At 41.4% G+C, this 23,940-nt stretch overlaps 3 protein-coding genes across 4 annotated transcripts; 2 read left to right on the forward strand and 1 right to left on the reverse strand.

Annotated features, from left to right (window-relative positions):
- The first annotated feature begins 1 nt into the window (after position 1).
- On the forward strand, positions 2-12,441 carry LOC119738776 (phosphoribosyl pyrophosphate synthase-associated protein 2-like). 2 transcript variants are annotated; one of them, XM_038213735.1, is made up of 10 exons: positions 2-134; positions 2,134-2,186; positions 2,883-2,949; positions 3,399-3,571; positions 4,656-4,771; positions 5,498-5,699; positions 5,987-6,057; positions 6,771-6,917; positions 8,854-9,047; positions 11,205-11,341. In XM_038213735.1, exons 1-9 carry the CDS (start codon positions 58-60, stop codon positions 9,010-9,012), a joined length of 1,065 nt encoding a protein of 354 aa, XP_038069663.1. In that variant the 5' UTR covers positions 2-57; the 3' UTR covers positions 9,013-9,047; positions 11,205-11,341. The 2 variants fall into 2 exon arrangements, with proteins under 2 accessions (XP_038069663.1, XP_038069664.1); XM_038213736.1 differs by lacking the exon at positions 8,854-9,047 and having other exon boundaries at positions 11,205-12,441.
- A 2,809-nt stretch (positions 12,442-15,250) lies between these two features.
- LOC119738774 lies at positions 15,251-21,329 on the reverse strand. The gene is made up of 4 exons (XM_038213730.1): positions 20,834-21,329; positions 19,518-19,661; positions 18,516-18,668; positions 15,251-17,838 (listed from the first exon to the last, which is right to left on the reverse strand). The coding sequence occupies exons 1-4, from the start codon at positions 21,161-21,163 to the stop codon at positions 16,213-16,215; spliced, it is 2,253 nt and encodes a 750-aa protein (XP_038069658.1). The 5' UTR covers positions 21,164-21,329; the 3' UTR covers positions 15,251-16,212.
- A 962-nt stretch (positions 21,330-22,291) lies between these two features.
- LOC119738777 (zinc finger protein 239-like) lies at positions 22,292-23,756 on the forward strand. Its single transcript, XM_038213737.1, has one exon. It carries the CDS (start codon positions 22,504-22,506, stop codon positions 23,482-23,484), a length of 981 nt encoding a protein of 326 aa, XP_038069665.1. The 5' UTR covers positions 22,292-22,503; the 3' UTR covers positions 23,485-23,756.
- Positions 23,757-23,940: the final 184 nt, after the last annotated feature.

The raw sequence follows: 23,940 nt of genomic DNA on the forward strand, positions 1-23,940 counted from the left end.
ATTTCGCTCAAGTCGAGGAAGACGGCGCCAGTTCGCACCACTCGCTCCGTCCATACTATGAACACGATGTCTCGCGGTGGATTACTCGTGATTTCTGGCAACTCGCACCCGGAGCTGTCTCGACTCGTTGCCGCGTGAGTTGAAATTTAGTGCATCTGCATGCAGTTTGTGCACAACATGACAATGCGTACTTGTCATGCTTGTGGCTGGCTGGCTGGCATGTCAAAATTGTTCCAATGCAATGTACATGTCACGCCCCAACTATCGCATCGGTCCCAACTATAGTTGGGCCTGTCCCAACTATAGTTGGGCCTGTCCCAACTGTAGTTCCACAGTTGGGCTGGCCCAACTATAGTTGGGCCTGTCCCAACTATAGTTGGGCCTGTCCCAACTGTAGTTCCACAGTTGGGCTGGCCCATCTACAGTTGGGCCACTCCGATCTTTTTATTTTGCGGTGTCCCAACTATAGTTTACATTGATGTACAACTGTAAAACGTTCCCTACAGCTCTGATACACGTCTGACTTTACTGGGGACCACTGAAATTAGCTATTGATGGGGCGAATCTATAGTTGGGCCACTCCAATCTTTTTATTTTGCGGTCCCAACTATAGTGTACATTGTTGTACGATTATAAAACATTCCCTACAACTCTAATACACATCTGACTTTACTTGGGACCAATGAAATTATCTATGGGTGGGGACCATCTGTAGTTGGGCCACCGCAATATTTTTATTTGGCGGTCCCAACTATAGTTTACATTGATGTACGACGACTATAAAACATTCCCTACAGCTCTGTTACATACTGTCCGACTTTACTTGGGACCTTTGACATTAGCTATGGGTGGGGCCCATCTATAGTTGGCCGGCCATGGCAATCTTTGAATTTTGCAAAATGTTGCTGGACAGTCAACCCAGCAGCTGGACAACTCATCCAACTAGGCAGTACCACGTGACCGGTCAGCCTTGCGGCATGCATGCACGACGAATACACGGTGCCAGCGCCGCGGAACATTTAATCCAACAAGATCTATCAAGCATGAAGCATCCGGCGCAACTCCAGTCCTAACTATAGTTGGGCCGACCCAACTGCCGCACTATAGTTGGGACAGTCCCAACTATAGTTGGGACCGATGCGATAGTTGGGGCGTGACATACACATGTACTTTCGTGCGTGCTTCACTGGTCATGCTGGTGCACACTGCTATGTGCACCGGTCTTTCCACCAACAGTAACCCATGTTTTTAAAGTTGTAATACTGATTCACTGACACCACTAAATCATCGAATGTATTCTTGTGAAATAATTTAATAAACAATATAAAAATATGTTGAAAAAAAGGAAGAACTTTGGACCGAAAATCATTTCAAAATTTGTTACAAAATATCCCTTTCCAAAAAGTAAGTTTCCAAAAGTGTCCAAAGTAAGTTTATGCAGAATGACATACAGAGTTGTTAAGGAATGGCTCTTTACTGTGTTAAATAGTTTCATTTTGCACAGCATTTATCATGTTTATATTTTGAAGTGTTAATTTAAAAGTACCGTGTACCGGTCCTGCACTATTTCTGCTCTTGTTTGGGAGTTCCTCTGTGCATGCGCAGATATACAATGTACATGTACGCATTTAATAGGCTAATAAATAACCATTTCAAACTGAGTGAATGTTTTGCTCGATGGATAAGGCGATGGACTGCGGATCCGGTGAAACAAATTTGCGACATTTTACCTTTTTTTTTTTTCAGTTTTCCTAAAGTACAAGTTTTCTTCCTTTGTTGTGTAAATCGAATCCTACATTTAATTGATGAATATTTCATCTTGTTTTCTGATTCGTAGCTCTGGAGGATTTTTTTTAAAGGTATATAAAAAGTAGTAAAGTCCAAAATTGAAATACATGTAGGTATAATTTCCATCTCCTGAATACAAAGTCACATCGACAGTGTAGCTGTAAGCGCAGAACCAGACGAGGCTTTCTCATGGTAAACTTTTGAAGTCCCAAAACATTCACTGTGCATATTCAGTGCTGTGCCAGTACAAGAGCAAAAACCAAATCAGGGATTGCTTCACGATGAAACATACACTGCCTTTATATTTTATTGATTATGTTTTCTTTTCTATTTCCCCCATTATAGACGACTGGGTGTTGAATTGGGAAATGTAGATGTCTATCTACAGGACAACAAAGGTAAATGGGAATAAGCAAATCATGAAAATGGTTTGGAAAAAAGACTGTTGCAATAATATTAAAGGGCCCATGCAATGTAATTTTTTTTAATGCAATCCTTGAAAATACAACTTTGTGTCTCATTTAACCTTATTTTCAATTGGTTTTTATGCTCATGCAAATGTACGTATTCATGAGCACAAGTGTAATGTCATTCCGGGCAGAAACCTCAATGTCACAGCTATTATAGCACCAAAAGTTGCCAGAATTTTGGATATTTTGCGGTCATAACTTTTCTTGTATGCGTGATTCGTTGTTGTTTTCAGTACATGGCAGTAAGCCAATGAGCAAACGTTTCTCACAAATGTTTTCAGTGAGCAAATGTTTGGGTCACAATTTGAACAGAAAACCCCTAAACTGAACAGTGTCTTCCTGAAATGACATCGCAGCAACAGCGCCCTCAGTTGTCCGGAAAAGCATGGGAAATTTTAACTGTTTAAAGAAGTGCATTTCTCAATAAAATTAACCAAAAAGGGATGCTAAATAGTTTACATACATTTACAATGTAAGAGGAGTAGAAAGTTGCACAAAATATGTTCCCAAGTAAATTCATCTCATCTCGTTTCAATTGGCTGGAACTGAACAGAGATAAATGCCATCTTGGTTCAAATTTGGCGATTGGTTTTCCATCCTTTCATTTCTTCCCAATACACACAGAAACCAACGTTGACATCAATGAATCTGTTCGAGGCAAAGACGTCTTCGTCATACAGACAGGAGCCAAGTAAGTTGGACAGTAAACATTGAAATGTAGGATCAACCACAAGATAGAGCTGTAACATTTGATACATTTGGATGTAAACAAATAGATGTGAACACATTCTAATCGTTGAATTTGTTTTAAGGATTTCGGAGGATTGAATTTATCGTTTCGGTTTGCGGTAACACCATGTGGTAATAACTACTGCTTAGAAGATATTAGTTCTGAAAAGAACTTGTCCTGCTTATTATCAACTTTGCTAAGTAGTTTTTTGTTCTGTTAAGAACAGTCCTGCTGTAAGTTCTAAACGAACTTGTCTTTGAATTGAATTTGAATTTGTCCGCATTTATGTGAAAAACTTTTGGTTGGATATAAATAGGGTAAGAATGGGATGAGCATTTTCAAAGGAAACAACAATGTGTGACACCAATTACAAGATGGTGATTTGCCACATTTTTACCCATGATTCCTAGGGATGTCAACAATGCCATCATGGAGATGCTGATCATGACCTACGCCTGCAAGACGTCCAGCGCTAACTCCATCGTTGGGGTCATCCCGTACCTGCCTTACAGCAAGCAGAGCCAGATGAGGAAACGTGGCTCCATTGTGGCTAAGCTGTTGGCAACTATGCTGTGCAAATCAGGTGAGGGGAAGTTGAATCGTGACGTGCCAAACCCTTCAGCCCAATTTCACGAAATGTTTTCCTTGGTACAAACATGTTGCAGCCAAAATGCCATGAAGTGTATAGAACAATCTGGGAACGAACAATTCTGTCACGATGGCCCCCTTTTATGGCGAAAGCATTGTGCTAGCTATTGTTCAGATAATCTGACATGGGATGGTTGCTTTGCACAATAGCCTGCACCATGGTTTCTCATAGAAGGGGCCTCATGAGTGTACAGTGATCGCGTGCCCGAATTTGTGTATCTGTTTTGTATCTGATCCTCAGCTTTTTATTTGCTTTTTGTTAGGTGATCCTAACTATAAAAAGGAAAAAATGATGAATTAATTTTCACCAGTGTGTTGCACTTGGAACATAGACCATACCGCAAATGTCACTTTCAGGATTTATTTTTTAAAGTGACAAAATCTATGTGGGAAAGGAAAAGAGTAATTGTCTTGTTTTCTTCTGACAAAACCTTGTTGCTGTTTGCCAATGAACAGGCGCCCAGCCAGTGTTTATGATTAAGATCTATTTGAAGAAAAGATAATGTTACCAGAGGAAAGCAATCTTACTCAAAAGCTGTGTTTGTACAATCATAATGAGGATACCCACATTTATTTAAAGGAAAAAAAAGGTTGTGTATGGCCCAAAAAAATAAGTCTCCGGTTGCTGGTATGGAGCTTGTCCAAAAAGTGGTGCGGCGACGCAGCTTTTTTTTTTTTTTTTTACCCGACTTTTTTGCTTCAAATGTCGGCTGATGACTGCAAATGGTGCCCGACTTAACTTAGTACAAATATATGGGAGTCCAGAGAGGCCACATAAAGCTTATTCTCAATCATAACCCCATCTAAAAACACGTTAAAATTGTGCAGCAGCAGGATTCCAGTCAAACCAGTGAGTTTGGCGGTTTTGAGACATCATGTTTCATTGGAAAAAAACTTTTCATTTTGCTGACGCGCATGGCTACGGCGACGCGCGCGCATACCAGAAACCGGAGACTTTTTTGTGTGGCCTAATCACATTGAGTGACAATTCGATGTGTTTCATGTTTCAATGGTTACAGGCATGGACCACATCATCACCATGGACTTGCATCATAAGGAGATCCAGGGTTTCTTTGATGTGCCAGTGGACAATCTCCGAGCCTCGCCTTTCCTCTTACAGTATATCCAAGAACACGTGAGTTATTCAAAATTAAAAGAAACTATACACTTTCATAACTCTATCCCACATTGGACTGTGTTCAGTGCATGGAATAAAAGAAGGCTTACTGTTGATTTAAAAAAAAAACTTTTTGTAAAGCTTAAACCCTGAGCAATCAACGACAGCAGAATTTACTTGTGAATTGTGAAGTAATGGAAGCTAGTCCCAGTGAACGATGCCACTTATGTTGGACCCTGTGGTGGCAGGTAGTCACAGACTTTTAGGCTGTCTGGCCTTAGGATAGTTGATCTGTTGGATTGTGGGTGATAGGTTTGCGGGTTCACCATGGAATATAATGGAGCTCTATTGTCCAATGGTTACGGTGTTTGATTCATGACGGGGATCATGGTGCTTGTGTTCTTGGGCAAGACACTTTACTGCGATTGCCTCTCTCCACCCAGGATTATAAATGGGTACCTGTGAAGGTAGAGACCAGAATGCGCTGATCTCGAGCTGCTGCAGAAACTGGTCTCATGGCCTGATGAACAGGCGTAATAATTTTGAAGCGCTTTGAGACCTTTGGTAAAAAGCACTGTATAAGCACCAAATTGACATACATTACATATCTCTTTCATGAAGAAGTGTGGTTCTGAAAAAAACTGGAGGTGAGATTTGTTGGTGAGGGTTAGAGATCTGAAGGGTCAGGGCTAATTTAAAAATTCCCCAATAGTCAGAAATTTTGTTTGTTAAAACCGTCTTCAGATACCAGACTGGCGAAATGCGGTCATCGTCGCCAGGAACCCCAGCTCAGCACAGAGAGCCACATCCTTTGCTGAACGGCTACGGCTCGGGCTAGCCGTCATCCACGGAGAGCAGAAAGTCCCAGAGCAAGACAAGATTGACGGAAGACACTCCCCGCCCACTGTCCGAACGTTCTCCGGTCACAGCTTAGACATGCTACCTTGTAAGTTATTTCAACTACATTTTGGGGTATTTAAAGCTTGCAGAGGAAGGGCATCCAGTCAACACATATAACAACAGCAATTGAAACAATGCACTAAATTGCGTGTTATGATCAGTGTAACAGCAAGCCGCTTCCATCAGCAGGTATGCAAGTAACAAGGAATGATTTAACAAGGGATAACTAAACAACAAACATGAGAACAAGTCTGGTACTGTAAGCCTTAGTATATTTTTACGTATCTCAAATTAAAGTTTAATTCCACTTTGTTGACATATTTTTGTTCGCAGTATTCACACCCAAAGAGAAGCCCCCTATTGATGTTGTTGGGGACGTAGGAGGTCGCATTGCCATCATTGTGGTAAGTCTCCAAAGTAAATCGTGAAACAACCTGTTCCTCTTGAGGTCAAAAGGAGAGAAAAGATTACTTAAATTGGTGATTTGAAAACGATGCGATTGAGTTATATAGCAAACTATTTTGTGATGCAGAGAAAGCGACTGCATTAAACATTCTGTAAAATTATTCTATCAAGCCTGCTATTATGTGTATTCAAACATTCTGTTCATATTGATACTTCAGTGTGAAAATCATTTTCCCTAACCCCTAGGCCTTTTTGGCCAGGAACCATCCTCAATCCTGCAAAATCCTCCTATTGCCACCATGTAAAAATTGGATTCAGCCTCAATCCTCCAAAATCATCCGTTTTTTCTTGAATTTGTTCAGTGGAGGGTGACCATTGCCTCATTCCTTCAAAATCCTCCAATAATCACTGTTAATGGGTTGAGGCAGTGCCGATGACATCCGGAAGCAGTGCGGATGATATCGAGCATAATGCGTGACTATAATATTGAGCATACCTCATGACTGAAAAATGAACAATGCAGGGTACAGCCTATGAACTCGACACAATGCATCCTCCAAAATGAGCCGACACTTTTGGCCATTCAGCCTCAATCCTCAAAAATCCTCGAAATCGCCCGGAGGATTTTGGAGGATTGAGGGGGGTTAGGAATCTGAGTTGTAAAAAAGTCATTACATTTCATTTCCCCTTTCCCCTTATTTTTTCTTTCAAGGATGACATGATTGACGAAGCTGAATCCTTCGTAGCAGCCGCTGACGTCCTTAAAGAGAGAGGTGCCTACAAGATCTATGTCATGGCCACCCACGGCCTGCTGTCCGCTGACGCCCCTAAGAAGATAGAAGAGTCATGCATTGATGAGGTTAGTCAGTGTTCTAACATCTTTCTAATCTGCCTATGTCAGTTTTCTGGGTGTTGCATACAGATTGATAATACTGAACCGAAGTTGGTGCATTTTAGGTTGTTTCATCTCTATACTTGATGGAGCATGATGGGTGCAAATGAAGGTTGTATAGTACATGTATTGTTGCAAGCGTTGAAAAGCGAGTATTTTAGATGCATTGGTGGACAGAGAGCAGCATATAGTTTTTGTCTTTGAGAGAGAGAGAGAGCTTAAAGGTAATCATTAGTAATTTGTGCATTTTGTTCGTTTGAAGCAACACACATGCTCAAAATCTAAAGGAGGATATTGAACAACTAACCTGATGAGGTTTCAGCTCAGCTTCAGCTGTATATTCTGAGAAAAACAGCATTCTAGGATCTTGATTTCAAATCAAAAGTTGCTGAATCATGTTTTGAATTGGGCCTGAATTCAGCGTCCGAGACACGTTCTCAATGAGCCAATTGCAGCTACGCGATGTCGCGCACTGATCCGACGAATTATAGCAACTGTGCGTCGTGCCAATGCTTGCGTGCGCTTCGCTGCAAAACAAACAAACTACTAATTTAAATTTCCTTCTTAAGACGCACTGTTGGAAAGGCCTTCTTTTGTTGATTTCTTCAAAATGACAGCTTTCCAGACAGAATCATTTCACAGGGAGTTTAGTCCACTGACTATCTTTCAACCAAGTATGTTTTTCAACAAGAATTACGCCAGTTACTCTTTGGATAGCTGCAAATGATGGACTCCGGTTTTAAATTTATAGATTCTTTGTTGTTTAAGGCCTGTTCTTTTGCTACCACACATAAGAAAAAACTCCAAAGGTTTCAAACAAACTTGTTGTCATTATTACTACAGAGTAATTATGTTTGCAATCAAAAGAAAAGGCTGCTGTTTGGCTTTTTAATGACACTTGATCTTGCTTTAACTTCGTTAACCAGTTCACGCCGGGATTATTTTGACAAGAACAGAATGAGGCGCGGGTTTAATTTTCACTCGACCTCATGCCAGGCGGGTTGAAGCCATCACCCTCGGGCAGGACCCTCATATTTCCGGCCTCGCTCACTGCGAGCGGGTCGCTGACAGATATTTCTGGCCTCGCTCCCTGCGTGTTTGTCTGTCATCCGTTCTGAATACTGCAAAACATTTGCGTGTTTACACGGCCTCCGGCGTGTACTGGTTAAAGAGCATAACTGCCTGATTTATCATTGCTATTGCCTTTAACATTCAAGCATGTGCTGTTGTAATGCCAAATGCCTTAACATTAGTGCTTGGGCAGACAGCTTTTAAGTTATGCGCTACATTGTGTTTGTACATGCTAGCTAGTGCAAAGCAGAATCCATTCAGTAGTTTCAATTGCAGTAGATCTAGAAGGTTTTAAGTAAGGAGATTAAATGGCATGGATAGATGTCTGTTTTTGAATTTAATGGGTCCAGAGTCAGAAAAAACAAAACCCAAATGTCGGGACCATTTTTTTCAGTGAAGTTCTGCATGTAGCACTTTCAAAATCTAGGAGATGAAAGCCCAATTCATAAGCTTTCTTTTAGTACAAGAATCATTCAAATCACTCTTGCACTTTTCAAGTTACTGAATTTTAAACACAACCACCGTTTAACAGTTCTGTCAATGGATCACAAAAATGGTTAGTATTCTTTCAGCAAAATGAAAACCATTTACAAAGGGATGAATATAAATTGTTTTCGTTTTGCTGAAAGAACGCACACCCTTTTTGTGATCCGTGGACAGAACTTTAAAACAGTGTTTGTGTTTAAAACTCAGTAACTTAAAAAGTACATGAGTGATTTGAATGATTTGTGTACTAAAAGAAAGCATATAAATTAGGCTTTCATATCCTAGATTCTGAAAGTGCTACATGTTTTAGACCATAGCCTAACCGTTTTGCCCTCTCCCCACCCAGGTTGTTGTCACTAACACGTTGCAGCACGAGCTGCAGAAATTACAGACCAAAAAAATCCGGACTGTCGATATCAGTCCGGCGCTCAGCGAAGCTGTACGCCGGATCTTTCACAGGGAGTCCATGTCCTATCTATTCCGCAATATATCCAAGGAGGACTAATACTGCCTGTTGATCCCCCCGGCTAGTACGACTAGGTATTACCCTTCGCTTGTGTGATGCGTGATCTGTCTTATAGATGACATCAATATTAATCTCTAACCATATTATTACAAGTGATACCACCACCCTGCTGGTGTGTGTATCATCTCACACTAAAATGGTCCAAACGTGGGGATTTTTGAAAAACATTATTTTTAACCATACTTGCTCATGTCTGAGTTATCCCTTGACCCACTTACCATACACATCCACATCTGGAAAACTTCACCCTTTTTTTTCACCTTTTTTTTTGGTTCCTGCAGATTTCATTCAGAAATGACATTATTAAGATAGTTTCAAAGCTTGAATGCCGATAGTCAATATATCTCTGTTGATATTTTGTGGGAATTTGCGTTTCAAATTTAAAAAAAGCTGAAGAAGACTTCATTCATCAAAGACATTTTGTCATAACTAACAGTTGATTGGTTCCCGTAGTGTACTAACACAAGGTGTATGAACTAATTGCACTGGTCTGGTTTTCTGTTCTTGTAAGTTCATTGTAATGTACGCTTGCCATGTTTTTGCTGTGAATTTGTCACCAACACAAGAGGGAAATATTTCTGCATTGAAACATTTTCCAAGGGAGTAAGAGTCTGTATCAAACAGAAGTGCAATGTACTTGCTGAGTATTTACTATTATGCTCAATGCTTTTCTCTTTGTAACTTTCTTGACTCCATGCACAAACCTGAAACACTGCCATACGTGTACCTTAGCAACAAGGGCAGTGAGAACACCGACATTTGGCTGGTCCCACTGCCTTTTTGATCCATTTATGTGAGAAATCAATGCAGTCATACCAGGGAGAGCAAGGTTTTGCCTTAAAAAAACCCAGCCAGTTTTTAGTACATGTAGTCTTGTTCCCAATCTCTCCATTAAACATGTATTCTAAACTTCAGAAAGAATGATGGGAACCAGCTCATACCTCAATGGTTAACTTTTTTAATATGTGCTATTATCATCAGCTGAGCAACTATGCATCTGTTGTTTCATATTTTTGTCAATACTGATGAGGGTATTTGTGCATGGAGTTTATAGAACAGTCCTGAATCCTCCAACTTTAATGTGATTTTGCACACCCCCTAGGGAGTTAGGGTAGGGCTGTGCAAAATCGTATTAAAATTGGAGGATTCAGGACTGTTAGGGCTACACAAATCATGTTGAGAAATTTTGAATCCTTCCCCAGTTACGGGACACTTGCTATATAGAAATTAACTTTAATATCTAACCTTTTCTTTAGGTGGTGACATTGGTGACATTGGAGAAATGAAATAATCGTTTCAGTTTTAAACAGTTTGTTGATTCATGTAGACTTACAATGTTGCGTTTTCTTTCCTTATCTAACCCCAGCCCAACTGCCTTTGGCCCTCCATAATGCACTTCACAATGTCTTTTCGTAACATTCTACCGGTAGCCATGGTAGCACTTGTGAACGTCAATGCCAAAGGGAGTCAGGCTGGCTGTAGATGAATTCGGCTAATAAACTTAGAAGCCATTTCTATAATGTGTGAATTGTTTTCGTCTAGCTGAAAGAACACTTACCTTTTTTGTGATCCATGGGCCGAACATTGAAACGGAGTTTGTGTTAAATTTTTTTGAAAAGTACACGAGTGATTTGAATGATTCTTGTACTAAAAGAGAAATCTTATTTATTGGGCTTTCATATCCTAGATTTTAAAAGTGCTACAGGCAAAACTTCATTCAGGAATTGGTCCTGCGAATCGGGTTGCGTTATTTTTTACTCGCCCTGTACTATGAACCCTAACTCCCTACTGAGTTTTACTAAGAACAGTACCAAGTCTGCCAAAATCCATCACTGACTCTGCTTCACATAATGCTTCAGGACCAAATCCGTTGAAATGCACCACTAATCAACCACTGCTATAGGTGGATTTTGATGCACTTGGCAGTGAGCACTCACTTGGCTTGTCTGCCAAAATCACCCAAAATGGGGGGGGGGGATTTTGATGGAGTTGGGACGGTTTAGGGTTAAATCAACTCGTTTTGATCCAGAAAATGGATTACGTTGTCCTCTATATTGGTTCAATTGAGAGCCTGAACAGCTCAATTTAGATTGTGTCGTCGTTTCACAAAATGCCACACAGATTAATAGTTTTCTGTTCTGCATCCTCTACACTTGTAAACCCATGCACAGGTGATCATTACCAACACGTTGCCCCATGACCTGCAGCGCTTCCAGTGCACCAAGGTGCGCTCAGTGGACATCAGTCTGGTCATTGCCGAGTCCATACGCCGCATCCACTACGGCGAGTCCATGTCTTATCTCTTCAGGAATGTCCCCTACGAGGATTAGCCAAGAGTCTTGTCACAACTTTTCCTTTACATTTTTTCAGGGGCAAAGATGATGTTACGCCCCAACTATGACAGTAAATGGCAAAACGTAATATGGAATCCCCAAAATATGAAACTGGTTTCTTGATCATCCCTTTTCCCTTGGCAAAGTTTTTATGAATTCAACTTGTTTTATTCTGATTATACCAACTTAAGTTGGGACTGTCCCAACTATTAAAGTGTTCCAGTTGGGCCGGCCCAACTAGACTTGTCATGGACCCAGCATGGTTTTAATGTCAAAATGCATCCAAAACATGTCTATTCGCTTATTCATCCATGTTGCAAATGTAACTAAATACAAGTTAATTTAGTTCGCAGCACGTGTGACCTACGAGTATGTACAGCATGGTCCGTAATGCTCATCCCCTAGTTTGGCTGGCCGAACTGGAACACTTTAGTTTGGGCAGTAGAAACTTAAGTTGGGAAAGTAGTAACTTAAGTTGGTACAGAACGTTAGACCAAAGAAAAGTTCATTTACAGAAAGTTTGCCGAGAAGAATGGATGATCAAGACATCATTTAATTTTTTTCTTTTGCTTCGATGTTTATTTAAAGTCGACTCATGGCAAAAGTGTCTTGTTTTACCCGAACTCTGTGTAAAGTTGGGTGCACAAATCAAGGAAAGCAGAAACAAATATAGACTTGCAACTGGCACATGTTTGAGGAAAGTCAGTCAAACTTGATGTAAGGGTTAAACCACATTGAAGTGTAAAATACTAAAAAAAAAATGATGTTCTGTTGACAAAGATATGTGTCAAAGACAACCTGTTTTTTTTTTTTGAGGAAATGTGTTTGTTTTACTGTCCTATTTGCAAAGGTTTTTGTTTTGTTTGTTGTGTTTATGTTTGTCGGATAACTGTACACCAAATTCAATAAATTTTGCACAAAGAGGTTACTGAATTCTAATGCAAGTTATTGTGAAACAATTGTGTGTCCACTCCACATTATGATTTCAATTTTTGGTTGGCATTATATTTCACTTATGTTTGCATTAAAGATTGCTGAGCATTTGTTTTTGCTTTAAAGTGTGTTTTTGATTTAACCCTTACTCTCTGAGGGTAGTTTACTGCATGTCAGTTGGTTATGCCAATGCCCTCCAGCTGCAGTTTATTGGAGGATAAACTATCTTGACTGTGAAGGCTCCAATTGGCAGGAGTTGGAGGCCCTGGAGGGTGCCTGATACTGACCAGCTGGGGGCACTCACTTTGTTATCAGAGGACTCTCATTGTTCTCTGTGGCATGTATTGGAGTGCCTGTCCAGTTACCCTTGAAATGACATGGCAGATATTGGAGGGCCATGCAAAAAACATAGGAGATTTTCTTGAGGCACATATTGGCATGCGTTGGAGGGTCTAGTAGGGTAAGGGTTAAAAGAAGGTTGTGAATAACAGACACAAACTTGTGAAAAACAAATATTAGACTTTCTCTCTTGCCAAAGACTATGCGGAAGGTATGGTCTTTCGTGACACACTTGCATTACTTCATGACAGCTTTTAAGCAAAATTCCACACAAATAAATTCCCACGAGTATTAATTCCCACAAGTATTCATTTATCCACCAATTTATCCACCATGATGTTGCCAAAGCTACGTGTATTTTTGTTCTTCTCTAAACCTTTCAACATGTGCATGTTTATGGTGTCAATTGAGGACACACACGTGCAACATCATCGATGAATTGAGGACAGGAACCAAATCGAGGACGACCTCGAATAGAAAACGTGTACAAAACCAATGAGAGCTGTTGCAAAAAAGGTATAAACAAAGGAAAAGGGAAGAGGAAAAATAGAAAATCCTCGATTTACACCATAAACAAACCTGTGTGTACATGTTCATATATGTACAGTCGACTCTTGTATTTTGTAAATACAAACTCAGCCGGACCTAGTCAAATTGTTTGTTACATCAAAATTTTGTATTAGGAGCATCGGTGCATATGAATGCACAGTCGGGACCAAGGCAGTATGCTCACTATGACCAGAATTTGTGTTAATTAACAGAGTTTGTAAAGAGAGTCGACTGTAGTTGCATTTTAAAGACGGAGACGTCTATAGTGTATACATTACCAGTTCTGTCTGCATCTTGTTCATGCATGTACGCAGAGTGAAAACACAGAGCACAGGGTCTTAGTGTGCAAGTTTTCCTGATTTGTTGTAGAAAATTTTCAGTAGAGGGAGACTTTATGTGTAAACACTTGATGAAAACCAAATTAGTGTGCTTGATAGTTTGAAAATCATCTGAAATTGAGTTACTATAATATATTGTTAGTTTTTTATTTTTGAGTTTTTGTTGTTAATTTGTTGCGTCACAAGCAGTAATGCAGCACTGCATGTCTCAGTATCTTCACAAGATTTCCTCACCCAGAAATCGAACCCACAACCTCCCATTCATAAGTGCAGATGTCCGACTCAATTTTTGAGTCAATCCCCCCCCCCCCTCCCTTTCTGAGAGCTCGTAAGTTTATTTCTCACAATCTCTAAGAAAGTACTGCGTGTTTAATAAGGGAATAAATGTGTGCTCCGGAGGTTTTTATCACTCTGTTTAATACCACTTAGAGTCTGGGTGCTGATAATTACCCGAGCCGGAGGCGAGGGTAATTATCAGCACCCAGACTCTAAGTGGTATTAAACAGAGTGATAAATACCGACGGAGTACATATTTATTCCCATTCATAAATACCTTTTCGGTAAAAAAAAATCATATAATTCGTTCAAAACATCCCGATTTTGTTCAACAAATTCACTTTATGCTTTTTGAATCATCCCTCCTGCAAAATAATGGAGTGTTCAGCTGGCGAGTAAGATGAAAACAACCCTTTTATGGAGATTGACGCGCGCGTATCATGTTCTATGCGATGTCGCGCAGAACGCACCTGGTGCGTTGCGTTTTGAATTTAGAACTATAAAATTCTAACTCCCTGGTAGTGTTGCGCATGCCTACGTGAGGATTGTGAACGTTCAACCAATGAAACGATAAGAGGCACTGGATTTTTAGGAGTCCACATTTTATTGCGACACTGGAAAAGTGTTTAAGACCAGCTAGCCATGTCTTTATCATCCGTTTAATACCGGCCACGTGACGGGCTCTCGACCAATAGGAATGGCTAAACTGTCTGAGGTATTTATGAATGTTTGTTAAATGACCACAGAGAAGAATGAAAATATGCAGATGTACATGTATTAACATTTACATCTACCAGACACAAAATGTTGTAAAATGACACTGCATGTTTGCAGTAATTGTAAAAAAAATAATCACTTTGAGCGTGTGAAATATGTAATGTTGCTTCTGCAAATCAGGGAGTAGTTCTGGTATCTGCAACAGCAAGACAAACTTAAGATGTTCATAAATACTAAATTCTTGAACCTAAATTGTTTGAAGGAAAGGTACTGTAATTAAGAGCCTTTTTTTGGGGGGGGGGGGGGAGGTTCGACACCCCTTTTTAAACAAATGTTCTCCCTTTCAGTCATAAAATAGCTACTACCATAGGCTGGTGTCTTTGTTTGGCATGTACAGTGGTTTGGTAATACATGTAGTTCGAGTACAAATACATTGTAAATTTACAAAAAGTAACAACACTTTGTATTTATTAAGGAAATAAATGGCGTCTCACTGAAACCATGTTTCTGGTTGATTTTGCTCGAGTTGTGTTTCAAGAACTGACCCTATACATAGTTTCATCTAGGCTTTGAGGTGTATGACTCTTTTTTTTTGCAGTACGACTCTATGCCGAGATAACATTTCAGATGACAATCTGTAGCTGATGACCTCAAATTATTTGACCGTTTCTTCTAAACCCCCCCCCCCCCCCCCGGCAAAATTGTCAGGACTCTATATAAATCAAAGTTCTGCTTAGATTCACAAAGAGAAGAAAACTTCCACAACTGCTTTTCATTTGAAACAAATACCCCAAAACACTTTATTCACAATTCTAAACAACTCAAAAGAGATCAACAGAAGAGAAGCAACATTAGGTGTCTTGCTCTTACCGGTTATTCTTTTTTTACAAGCGTACGCCAGTTCAGAGCTTCAGTATACATGTACAGTCAAACACCTTTATAACAAGGTCCTTGGGACTTGACAAATTACCTTGTTATAACAGGTACCTTTTATTAACAGTAACGGAAAACAAAGGAAAACTAAGACTTGGGGCCTAACATTTTGCTTGTTATAAGCAGGATGTTGTATTAACAGTGCTCTTATCAGGGTTCGACTGTATAATGACAATCCCTGTATTAAATGAAGTACAAACTCCATGACCGGAACTGAATGACTGGTTTGGCGCACTCATACCTGTCCACAGTGTGATTCTCACTTTGTCAAAATGTGAAGACAGGATTTCTGGTATTTTTGTAAGCTTTCCTCGTAATTTTGAACGAAGAGCACATTTAAATTTGTGTTACATGTATTAATATTACTACAAACTTTTATACAGTGTATTCATCTGAACAAAATTAATTTTAGCCATTTAACCCATCGATGCACAGATTATTTGAATAAGTGGCACAGATGATTTTTTTTTGGGGGGGGGCGGTCACTAGTGATTGTCTTGTGCATCAAATGGTTAACATTACTGATTTTTGCCTATGTTGATACAAGTGCATGTATGCAAAAAGTAGTACTTTTTTTTAACTACGTATGTACATTTGAACGTATTATAACTCAATATCAAACAGGAGGCCAAGAAATGCTATGAAATGGATGGGATTCAAAAGGATCCAAAGAACAGTTGGTATTACAGTCACTATCAAAGCACTTTCCTTAATCAGATGCTTAAGACACATCACTTGCCGAATTGCCTACTTATTGTAATTCACTGTAGGATGTGAAGTATGCCCACCACAGAATCTGCTTCCGCTAAGTCATCCGATTCATCTGAGGACGATGCATCCGATGAATCTCCGAGATTCTGCTGACTTGAAGCATCAGGTTGCTCCGAGGATGTTGACTTGGACTTGCTTTTGGGCCGTTGCTTCTTTGCCTTCTTCCTTGACTTTGTCAGCTGCGATGTGAACTTCATCAGAGATCGTCTACCTTTCTTGGTCCCAGAGTCCTGGAGCTTCTGAAGAATGGCTTCATCGGTGATGGCCTTTCCAGAAACAAGGAAGCAGAGACATTTTCTCTTCTTTGCCGACTTGAGCTTGTGGATGAGGCCTTCCTCTTCGATCTCAACATACTGTCCTTGTCCCATGAGGTCCAGCAGCTGATCCTCTTCACTTGATGTTTCCTCACCGCTTCCGGCCTGGCGCAGGGAACTCCGAGCCCGCTTACGAGATGATCTTTTCAGATCCTTGACAGGAGGGAAGATGGTCTTGTCGATAACCGACGGGTCCAGGGGATAGATCCCTGCCTTCTTAAAAGACGCCTGGAGATTACTAGCTGAGAGTGCCACGGTGTACGTCTTGCAGACGAGTTCGCAGACTGAGTTCTTGTCAATGCCAGTGCAGCTGTTGTCCTGCATGTATCTGTGACACTCATGGTTGTAGAGGTGCTCGAAAGGCCCGAAGCATCCAAGATCACCAGGCTGCAAAGTGTGGCTCATGTGGGCTGGAAGAATGAAGAGTATCATGTTATGTTGCCTTGCCCAGCTGACCAGCGACAGCGAGATGCTCGCCCTGTGGCCATCGTAGAGAATCAGGCAGGGCTTCTCTGCATCACTTCCTTGACCGTACTTCCCAAAGTGGTTCAGCAGGTAATCCTTGTAGATGTCCGTGCTGGACCAACCGGACTCGCTGACATTGCCACTGGCACCTGGCGTGCTTCCCTTCAGGAGCTGGTGGCTCATCCTGTGGCCTGGATATACAAAGTAGGGTGGAATCTGGCAACCTGAGGCGTCTCCACAGCCGATGACGGTCACGGCCAGCTGGACGTCCGACCCAGCTTCTACCTCACAGACCTTGACACTCTTCTCATTGAGCATGAAGATGCGCTCGGGGTCATCCATCAGGTCATGCGTGCTCATCAGCTGTTGCAGTTCTGTGTAGTAGTTGGAGATGGCGTCCTGAGAGCTTGCCCTGGTTCTCTGTGTATCCAGACTCCCGGGATAAGTGATGACGTTCAGACCGGGCCATCGCTGTATGAACAAGCCATACCACCTTTTGGACAGCAAGTGGTCCTTGTCCCGCTTCTTGAGGCCGACGGCGTAGGCATTTGCCACATTCAGCACCTCCGTCCTACCGAGCCCGTACCCACAGTCCACCATCCTTTTCAGATGCTCGACCAGATGGGTCTCTTCATCTAAGCTGAGTACAGGATCCGGCCCAGACCGGGCACCCTCTGGCCCCATGTTCTTGCTCAACCTTGATCTGATGGTCGACTCCGGCAGGCCAAATTTCCGAGCAGCCCCTCTGACTGATTCCCCTTCTTCCTTGATAGCACGATAAGCAAGGGCCATGGAGGTGGAAGAGTAGGACCTGTAATCTCTGTTAGCCTTGGATTTCTGGGGGATTTTTTGTGACAGTGGGGAAAAAATAGTTACTAACAACAAACTAATGTGGCAAAGTTTCGGACTCCTGTGTAACTTAATGTTTACTAAATGTGTGCATTATCATTTATTTACCTTTTGGGTTTTTTGGGTTTAAACTGATTTGGAATAAAGAAAGATGTCATTTAGTAATATTACCCCTGGAGCTGTTGCATTTTTTCCTCAGAATTAACATCTTTTAAATTCCCTGCTATAGAAAAATTCTCTTCACACTGCCATTTTTTTTTGGTGTGGAGCCTGGAAAATATTCTCTATTTCAAGTTTGTACTAACCAAAAAAACAGAATTCTTGTGTTTTCATTAATGCAATCTCAAAGTAAGAGAAGAAAGTGCTCAGTGATTTCATGGATCTGCTTACTAAAGGCATTTGCTACAAAGCATTGAAAATATTTGCTAAGCACAATTGGATTACCAGCCAAATGTCATGCAAGATTTACGCCTGAACTGGTTCTCTGCTAATCCTTCACTTACATGTAGCACACAAATTTGCTTAGCATTATTTTCTTGGCTACGGCTGGAAATAACACACGAGTCTATGGGAAGTGGCTTCAGCGGCTAGCCAGTGGCTTCCATAGGTGTGCGTGTTATTCCCGGCCGCAGCCACATGATTCGGACAAGGCCTTAGTTTCATACCTTTCTCTTTCCTCTGCTCCCCGGGGAAGCTACAAGTTGCTTTGGACTTCCCACCCTGGCCCTGGGCTCTGTTTTAATCCTCGCCCAGGTGCTGCACATGTTGACAAATTTCTGCACTGCACTGCGGGGAAGGAAGGCGTAGTTCTTCCCAATCTGAAAGCGATAACCACGTGGACGTTTAAGCAATTTTGTTATTAACTAAAAATCAAAAAAAGTTATGATGAAATTTGGGTGTCTTAACATTATTTTTTTTGCTGGCACTCAAGGTGGAGTTGTCTCACCTGTGCTTATTATTTCCACTGCAAATTACAGACACCTGAATGGGGACTTGAGGCCAATTTCATGATTTAAAAACCTGCAAAGCACTAAGATGTTGCTCACGAAAAAAAAAAAAAACAGCCAGAGAAGGGGGTAGAGTTAAGGAACTTTGGGTTATGGATACATGTAGTCCGAAAAATTGAGACTCTCGTAAGTCTCGTTACTGTGTATGAGAGTCCCAAACCTTAAGGTACTGAAAACCTGCAATACAAGAAAATAGCCAGTCCAACACTGCTTCAGTGCTGCATCAATCAATTGTGCCAAAAGAAACATGAGGCATGAACCAGGAACTAGTCTCAATTTACTACACATTTCTCCATAGTCAAGCCACCAGACTAATGACACTGAATGAAGAGGTCAGTCTATTCAAGTACATGTAGTTAGACCATGGTTGGACATGTACCAGTCTAGTACTTAGCCCCATTTTGAAATCACTTGACTTCCCTCTTATGTGCAAAATATTGAAGAAAGTCTCCTTTAAAAATTGAATTGAGTCTGCAAACTTGGTTGGTGAAATACTGAGGACCTTTTCTTTGCCCCAGTGTAATTTTTGGAGAAATTTTCTGGCTAAAGAGTGAGTTAAGTTGGCCTAGTTTAGTTTTGCACGTTTCAGAGCACTCCAGGTCCCAGTTTGGGATACATGCAGAGGCAAAGGGGAGGATTTATAGTTCATTCCCCATGTACCTCTTTCAGCAGCTTTTTGTAGCCCCCACTGTGGTTGAGGGTTTCGGTGTGTATTTTCACCAGGAGGGTGTGGAAGTCCTCAACATAGGCCACACACCGCCACTCTCCAAATACTCCATCCTCTCCACAATCGAGGCTTTCAAACTGAAAGAAAAAGATGAGAAATGGTTAGCTATGTGTTATCAAACTAGTCTGCCTGATTTGTTATTGGTCAGACCAAGGTTGACCAGCTATGTCAACTACAGTGACATCTTGATATAGTCAAACCTCAAGGGAGCAGGTTCAAAATTTGACTTAAGCAGAGTTTTGAGTTAAGCAGGGTTGTATTTCATTGTAATACTACTGAAGGCAATGGATTCTTTGTTTGACTTAACAGTTGTTATGAGTTATCAGAGTTTGACTTATCGAGATTTTACTACAAGTTTGTAAATTTACAGACAAATAACGGGAGGATGAAAATTACGTTCGTTGAATTGTAAAGTTGGAAAAAAATTGTTTGGATGGTTCGTTCAGAAACTGAAAAAGGACAGATTTCTGGGCAGTTTTGGCTCTTCTAAGCCACACTTCTACAAGTAAGAACCAGTATTGTTTATTTTGAATTTTGTCAATTCCTTTTGCAGGTAAGATTACAGAATGAGTAACACTAACCGCTAACACCTGAACACACTCTTTTCTCCGAGACCTAAGTGGACAGTTTTTGCAAACATAATTTCTGGTCTAAGAAATACATGTACTTCAAATTTTGTTAGAAAGAACACTTTGCTAAGATTTGTAATCGTGCCTCCTTTACAGACCTAGGCCTATTATTATTAAGTGCTACACAATCCACCAGACTGGGCAAGGAACAACTTCCACACTTTTCAAAATAAAATGAAATATCTTAGCATACAGTTGTTTGAAAATGCTTAAAAAGCAATTTGTTGGGTCCAATTTTACTCCAAATAACACCAACCCAAGATCAACACGATCAAGATATATTGGTATAGGTACAATTTGTCATGTTTGTAGAGAGGTTAGAAAATGCATATGATTCTAATTTCTTAAGGCTTTAGTTAAGCCACTTTTAAAACATTTCCTCTAACTAGTATGATGGTCACTGCAAAAGTTTAATCTTCAAAAACAAAATATATAGAAAAAGAATAAATAAAATATCTAAAGCAAATGAATAAAAATTAATGGGAAAAATGAATAATTTGGCATGGAACTGTAGTGTAAGCAGGTAAGTGTAATTTATGAACATAATTATACTACTAGTAATCCTTTCCCATCATATCATCGTGATTATTGCTTTATTGAGCGCAACAGCACCGTCGTACCTGCACTGTCTGGCTCGGCACGCACAGCACATCCTTCAGGCCGAGCTCCGGGAACTGTCGCAGCTCCAGCTCCTTGCTACGGACCCAGTAGTTGAGGTTCGGCAGCGCCTTGTCGTTTTTGTCGAGCAACCCTCTCAGGCATTGGATGATTTTTTCTCCCTTCGCCCTCCTGATGGTCTTGCTGCTTGTCCTTCGAATCTGGGGAAATGCGGCGTCGCAGAATGCGGTATATTCCTCGTAGTCTACACAGCTATTATTTTCGATTTCGGTGGTCGTTTCGATCGTCGTGACCACCTCCACGTTCTCAACGGTGCTCTCGACGCCGTCCATTTTGAAAATTTGTAAAGAATTAAACGCGAAGGCAGGGTGACCGTAAGGTAATGGCAAAATTCTGCTAGATGCGCTTCAAAAATCTGCTGAATCACCTACTATTACACGAAATAGACTTATACTCAGTCTCCACATGCAGGTGTTTTCAAATGTTCTTCAACAAAACAAAAGTCATAAAACTGACCTTCATTGAGATGATGAAGAAAAAGTGGCGTTGGGTGGCGCGTGACATTTTTTTTCTTCTCCAATTCTGCTAGAAATCTGCTTAAAAAATCCATTCTGCTAAATTTTCTGTCAAACTCTTTTTTTTTCCCTCGAAAAATTCTGTCAAATTTAGCCGAAATTTGGCTAATACGGTCACCCTATAGTACAGACCGAAGTGCGCCACTAGAGGGCGCCATATTTCAATAACTGATTGCAGAGAGATTGCATAAGACACAGTGTTGGTTTTATAACTAAAGAAGAGGGTCGCACTAAAAAGCGTCAACACAGCGTCAACACAACGTCAACACATGACAGAAGCGTCAACACACCGTCAACACATCCAAAACACATTCTGAATTAACAGAAAAGGTATATAATTGTAAAGCATCGAATAAAAGAGAATTTTCATTGGATTGAGTTTCCATTTTGTTGTTAGAAATATAGTATTTTCACGCGAAAAAAATGACCCTTCACTTGCACGGCCGTTGTCCACCATTTTGACTTCGCACAAAGCTTGGACTACACCATTTCAAGTAGGGGTGTGCAAGTAATCTTGTCATAAACAACAGAGGGCGTCTTGCTGCAGAGAGGGACACCAGTGCACTCTGATCTGTGAGGGACTGAGGTTTATTGTACAACGCTATCACCCTTCAGCATAATGGTATGGTCCGCGCTGCCACTGAGGCAACATGGCAGCCGATCACGGAGCGGCACGGAGAGCCAATTTTCTTGAACTGAAAATCGCAATTTTCAGACGTTTAACCTATTGATTTTAAGCCAAAATCTTGTTTCTTTCCAAACTATATGGGCTACATACTGCTTTTGTCACTTTTAATGCATTTTGGATGTGTTGACGCTGTGTTGACGCTGTGTTGACGCCGTGTTGACGCTTTGGAGTGTGTTGACGCTGTTTAGTATGACCGAAAGAAGACACCCAATTTTAAAGAATTTGTCTTGCAGTTTTATGATAATTTAGATGTTATTTTAATGTGTAATGTAGACTGCCTTTCCACGAATTGAACTCCTATTCATCCATCGTTTACCTGAATGTCAACTGTGAACAACGTCGATGCAGCCTACCTAAAGAACTTTCTTGATCGGACCCGAGGCTGAGGCTGAGGCTGCAACAGAGGGTAATGGCAACATATGAGTGTCAGGACTGTGAACAAGTTTTGCCATCAAAGCGTGAACTTAAATTGCACATGAAGGTCCACAGAAAGGGCCACAAGAAAGAGAGGCGGTTTACCTGCGATGTGTGCTCAAAGGACTTCAGTCAGCAATCCGGGCTTCAGCAACACCAGAGAACCCACACCAATGAAAAGCCTTACCTGTGCGACTATTGCGGACGGACCTTTGCGCAAATTGGGAACCTGAGGACCCACAGCCTGCAGCACACCCAGGAAGCACCCTTTGTGTGCGAGACGTGCGGTGCGCGGTTCCGCAATGGGGGGAACCTTAAGAAGCACAAACAGGTCCATGCCAATGCCTACACATGCGGGGAGTGCAGCAAGACGTTTAAGGATGCGGACCGTCTCCGAGGCCACCAGCTACTCCACGGAAACACCAAACCTTTTGCTTGTGACTCCTGCGACAAGGCATTCGTAAGCAAGAGCAAGCTTCTTGCCCACAGTCGCGTCCACACTAAGGAGAAACCGTACGCCTGTGACCTCTGCGACAAGACGTTCACTCAGAAGAGTGCCGTCAAGCAACACCGCAAGCTCCACGCCAACGAGAAGCCCTTCCTCTGCCATGCCTGCGGGAAGAGCTTCGCCCAGAAAATCAATCTTCAAAACCATGTCACCATCCACGCCAAGGAGACTAACCTCTCCTGCGACACCTGCAAGGCGAGATTCCAGAACCGGACGGACCTGGACGCACATGAACAGAGTCACACGAGAGTCCAGCCGGTGCAACTCGATGAGTCATTTCTCGACGCTCACGCCATTGAGAGCTTCCATGAAGTGGATGTGTTGGATCAATGCAGTATGAGTCATTCCATGGAGGAGCAATTCCCTGGAAGTCTTTACAATGATGAGCTTGAAAGACTAATGCAAGAGGCACTCTTTAAATCTGAACTGTGGACAGCTGTCAGAGATGGCCTGGATCAAGCAGTGTAGCTACAAGTAGCATGACTAGTCCCTTGAATAAGGCAAAGTGGTTCCACATGCGGTGGTAAAACAACTGTAACTGCCTACATGTAGGCCCTTTTGGCTAAGAAGCATGATCCTCAGTCCTACAAAAACTCCTCCAATTGCCATCATGTAAACATTTGATTTGGCCTCTGTCCTCCAAAATTACCCGTTATTTCTTGAATTTGTTCAATGGAGGAGTGACCACTGCCTCAATCCTTCCAAATCCTCCAACAATCGCTGCTAACATGGGCGTCGCGAGGGGGGGGGGCAAGGGGGGGCACTTGCCCCCCCCCCCCCCCTGGAAAAGCCAACAACAAAAAAAGGAAGAAAAAGAAAAGAAAAAAAAGAAAAGAAAAAGAGGCGCGAAGACAAAGTGGTGTAAATTTATTGAGTTGGGGGGGGGGGGGCAAAATGTCACTGCCCCCCTCTAAAACTGATAAA

Source organism: Patiria miniata, unplaced genomic scaffold (genome assembly GCF_015706575.1).
Source record: "Patiria miniata isolate m_02_andy unplaced genomic scaffold, ASM1570657v1 HiC_scaffold_3, whole genome shotgun sequence".
Classification (NCBI taxonomy): Eukaryota; Metazoa; Echinodermata; class Asteroidea; order Valvatida; family Asterinidae; genus Patiria; species Patiria miniata.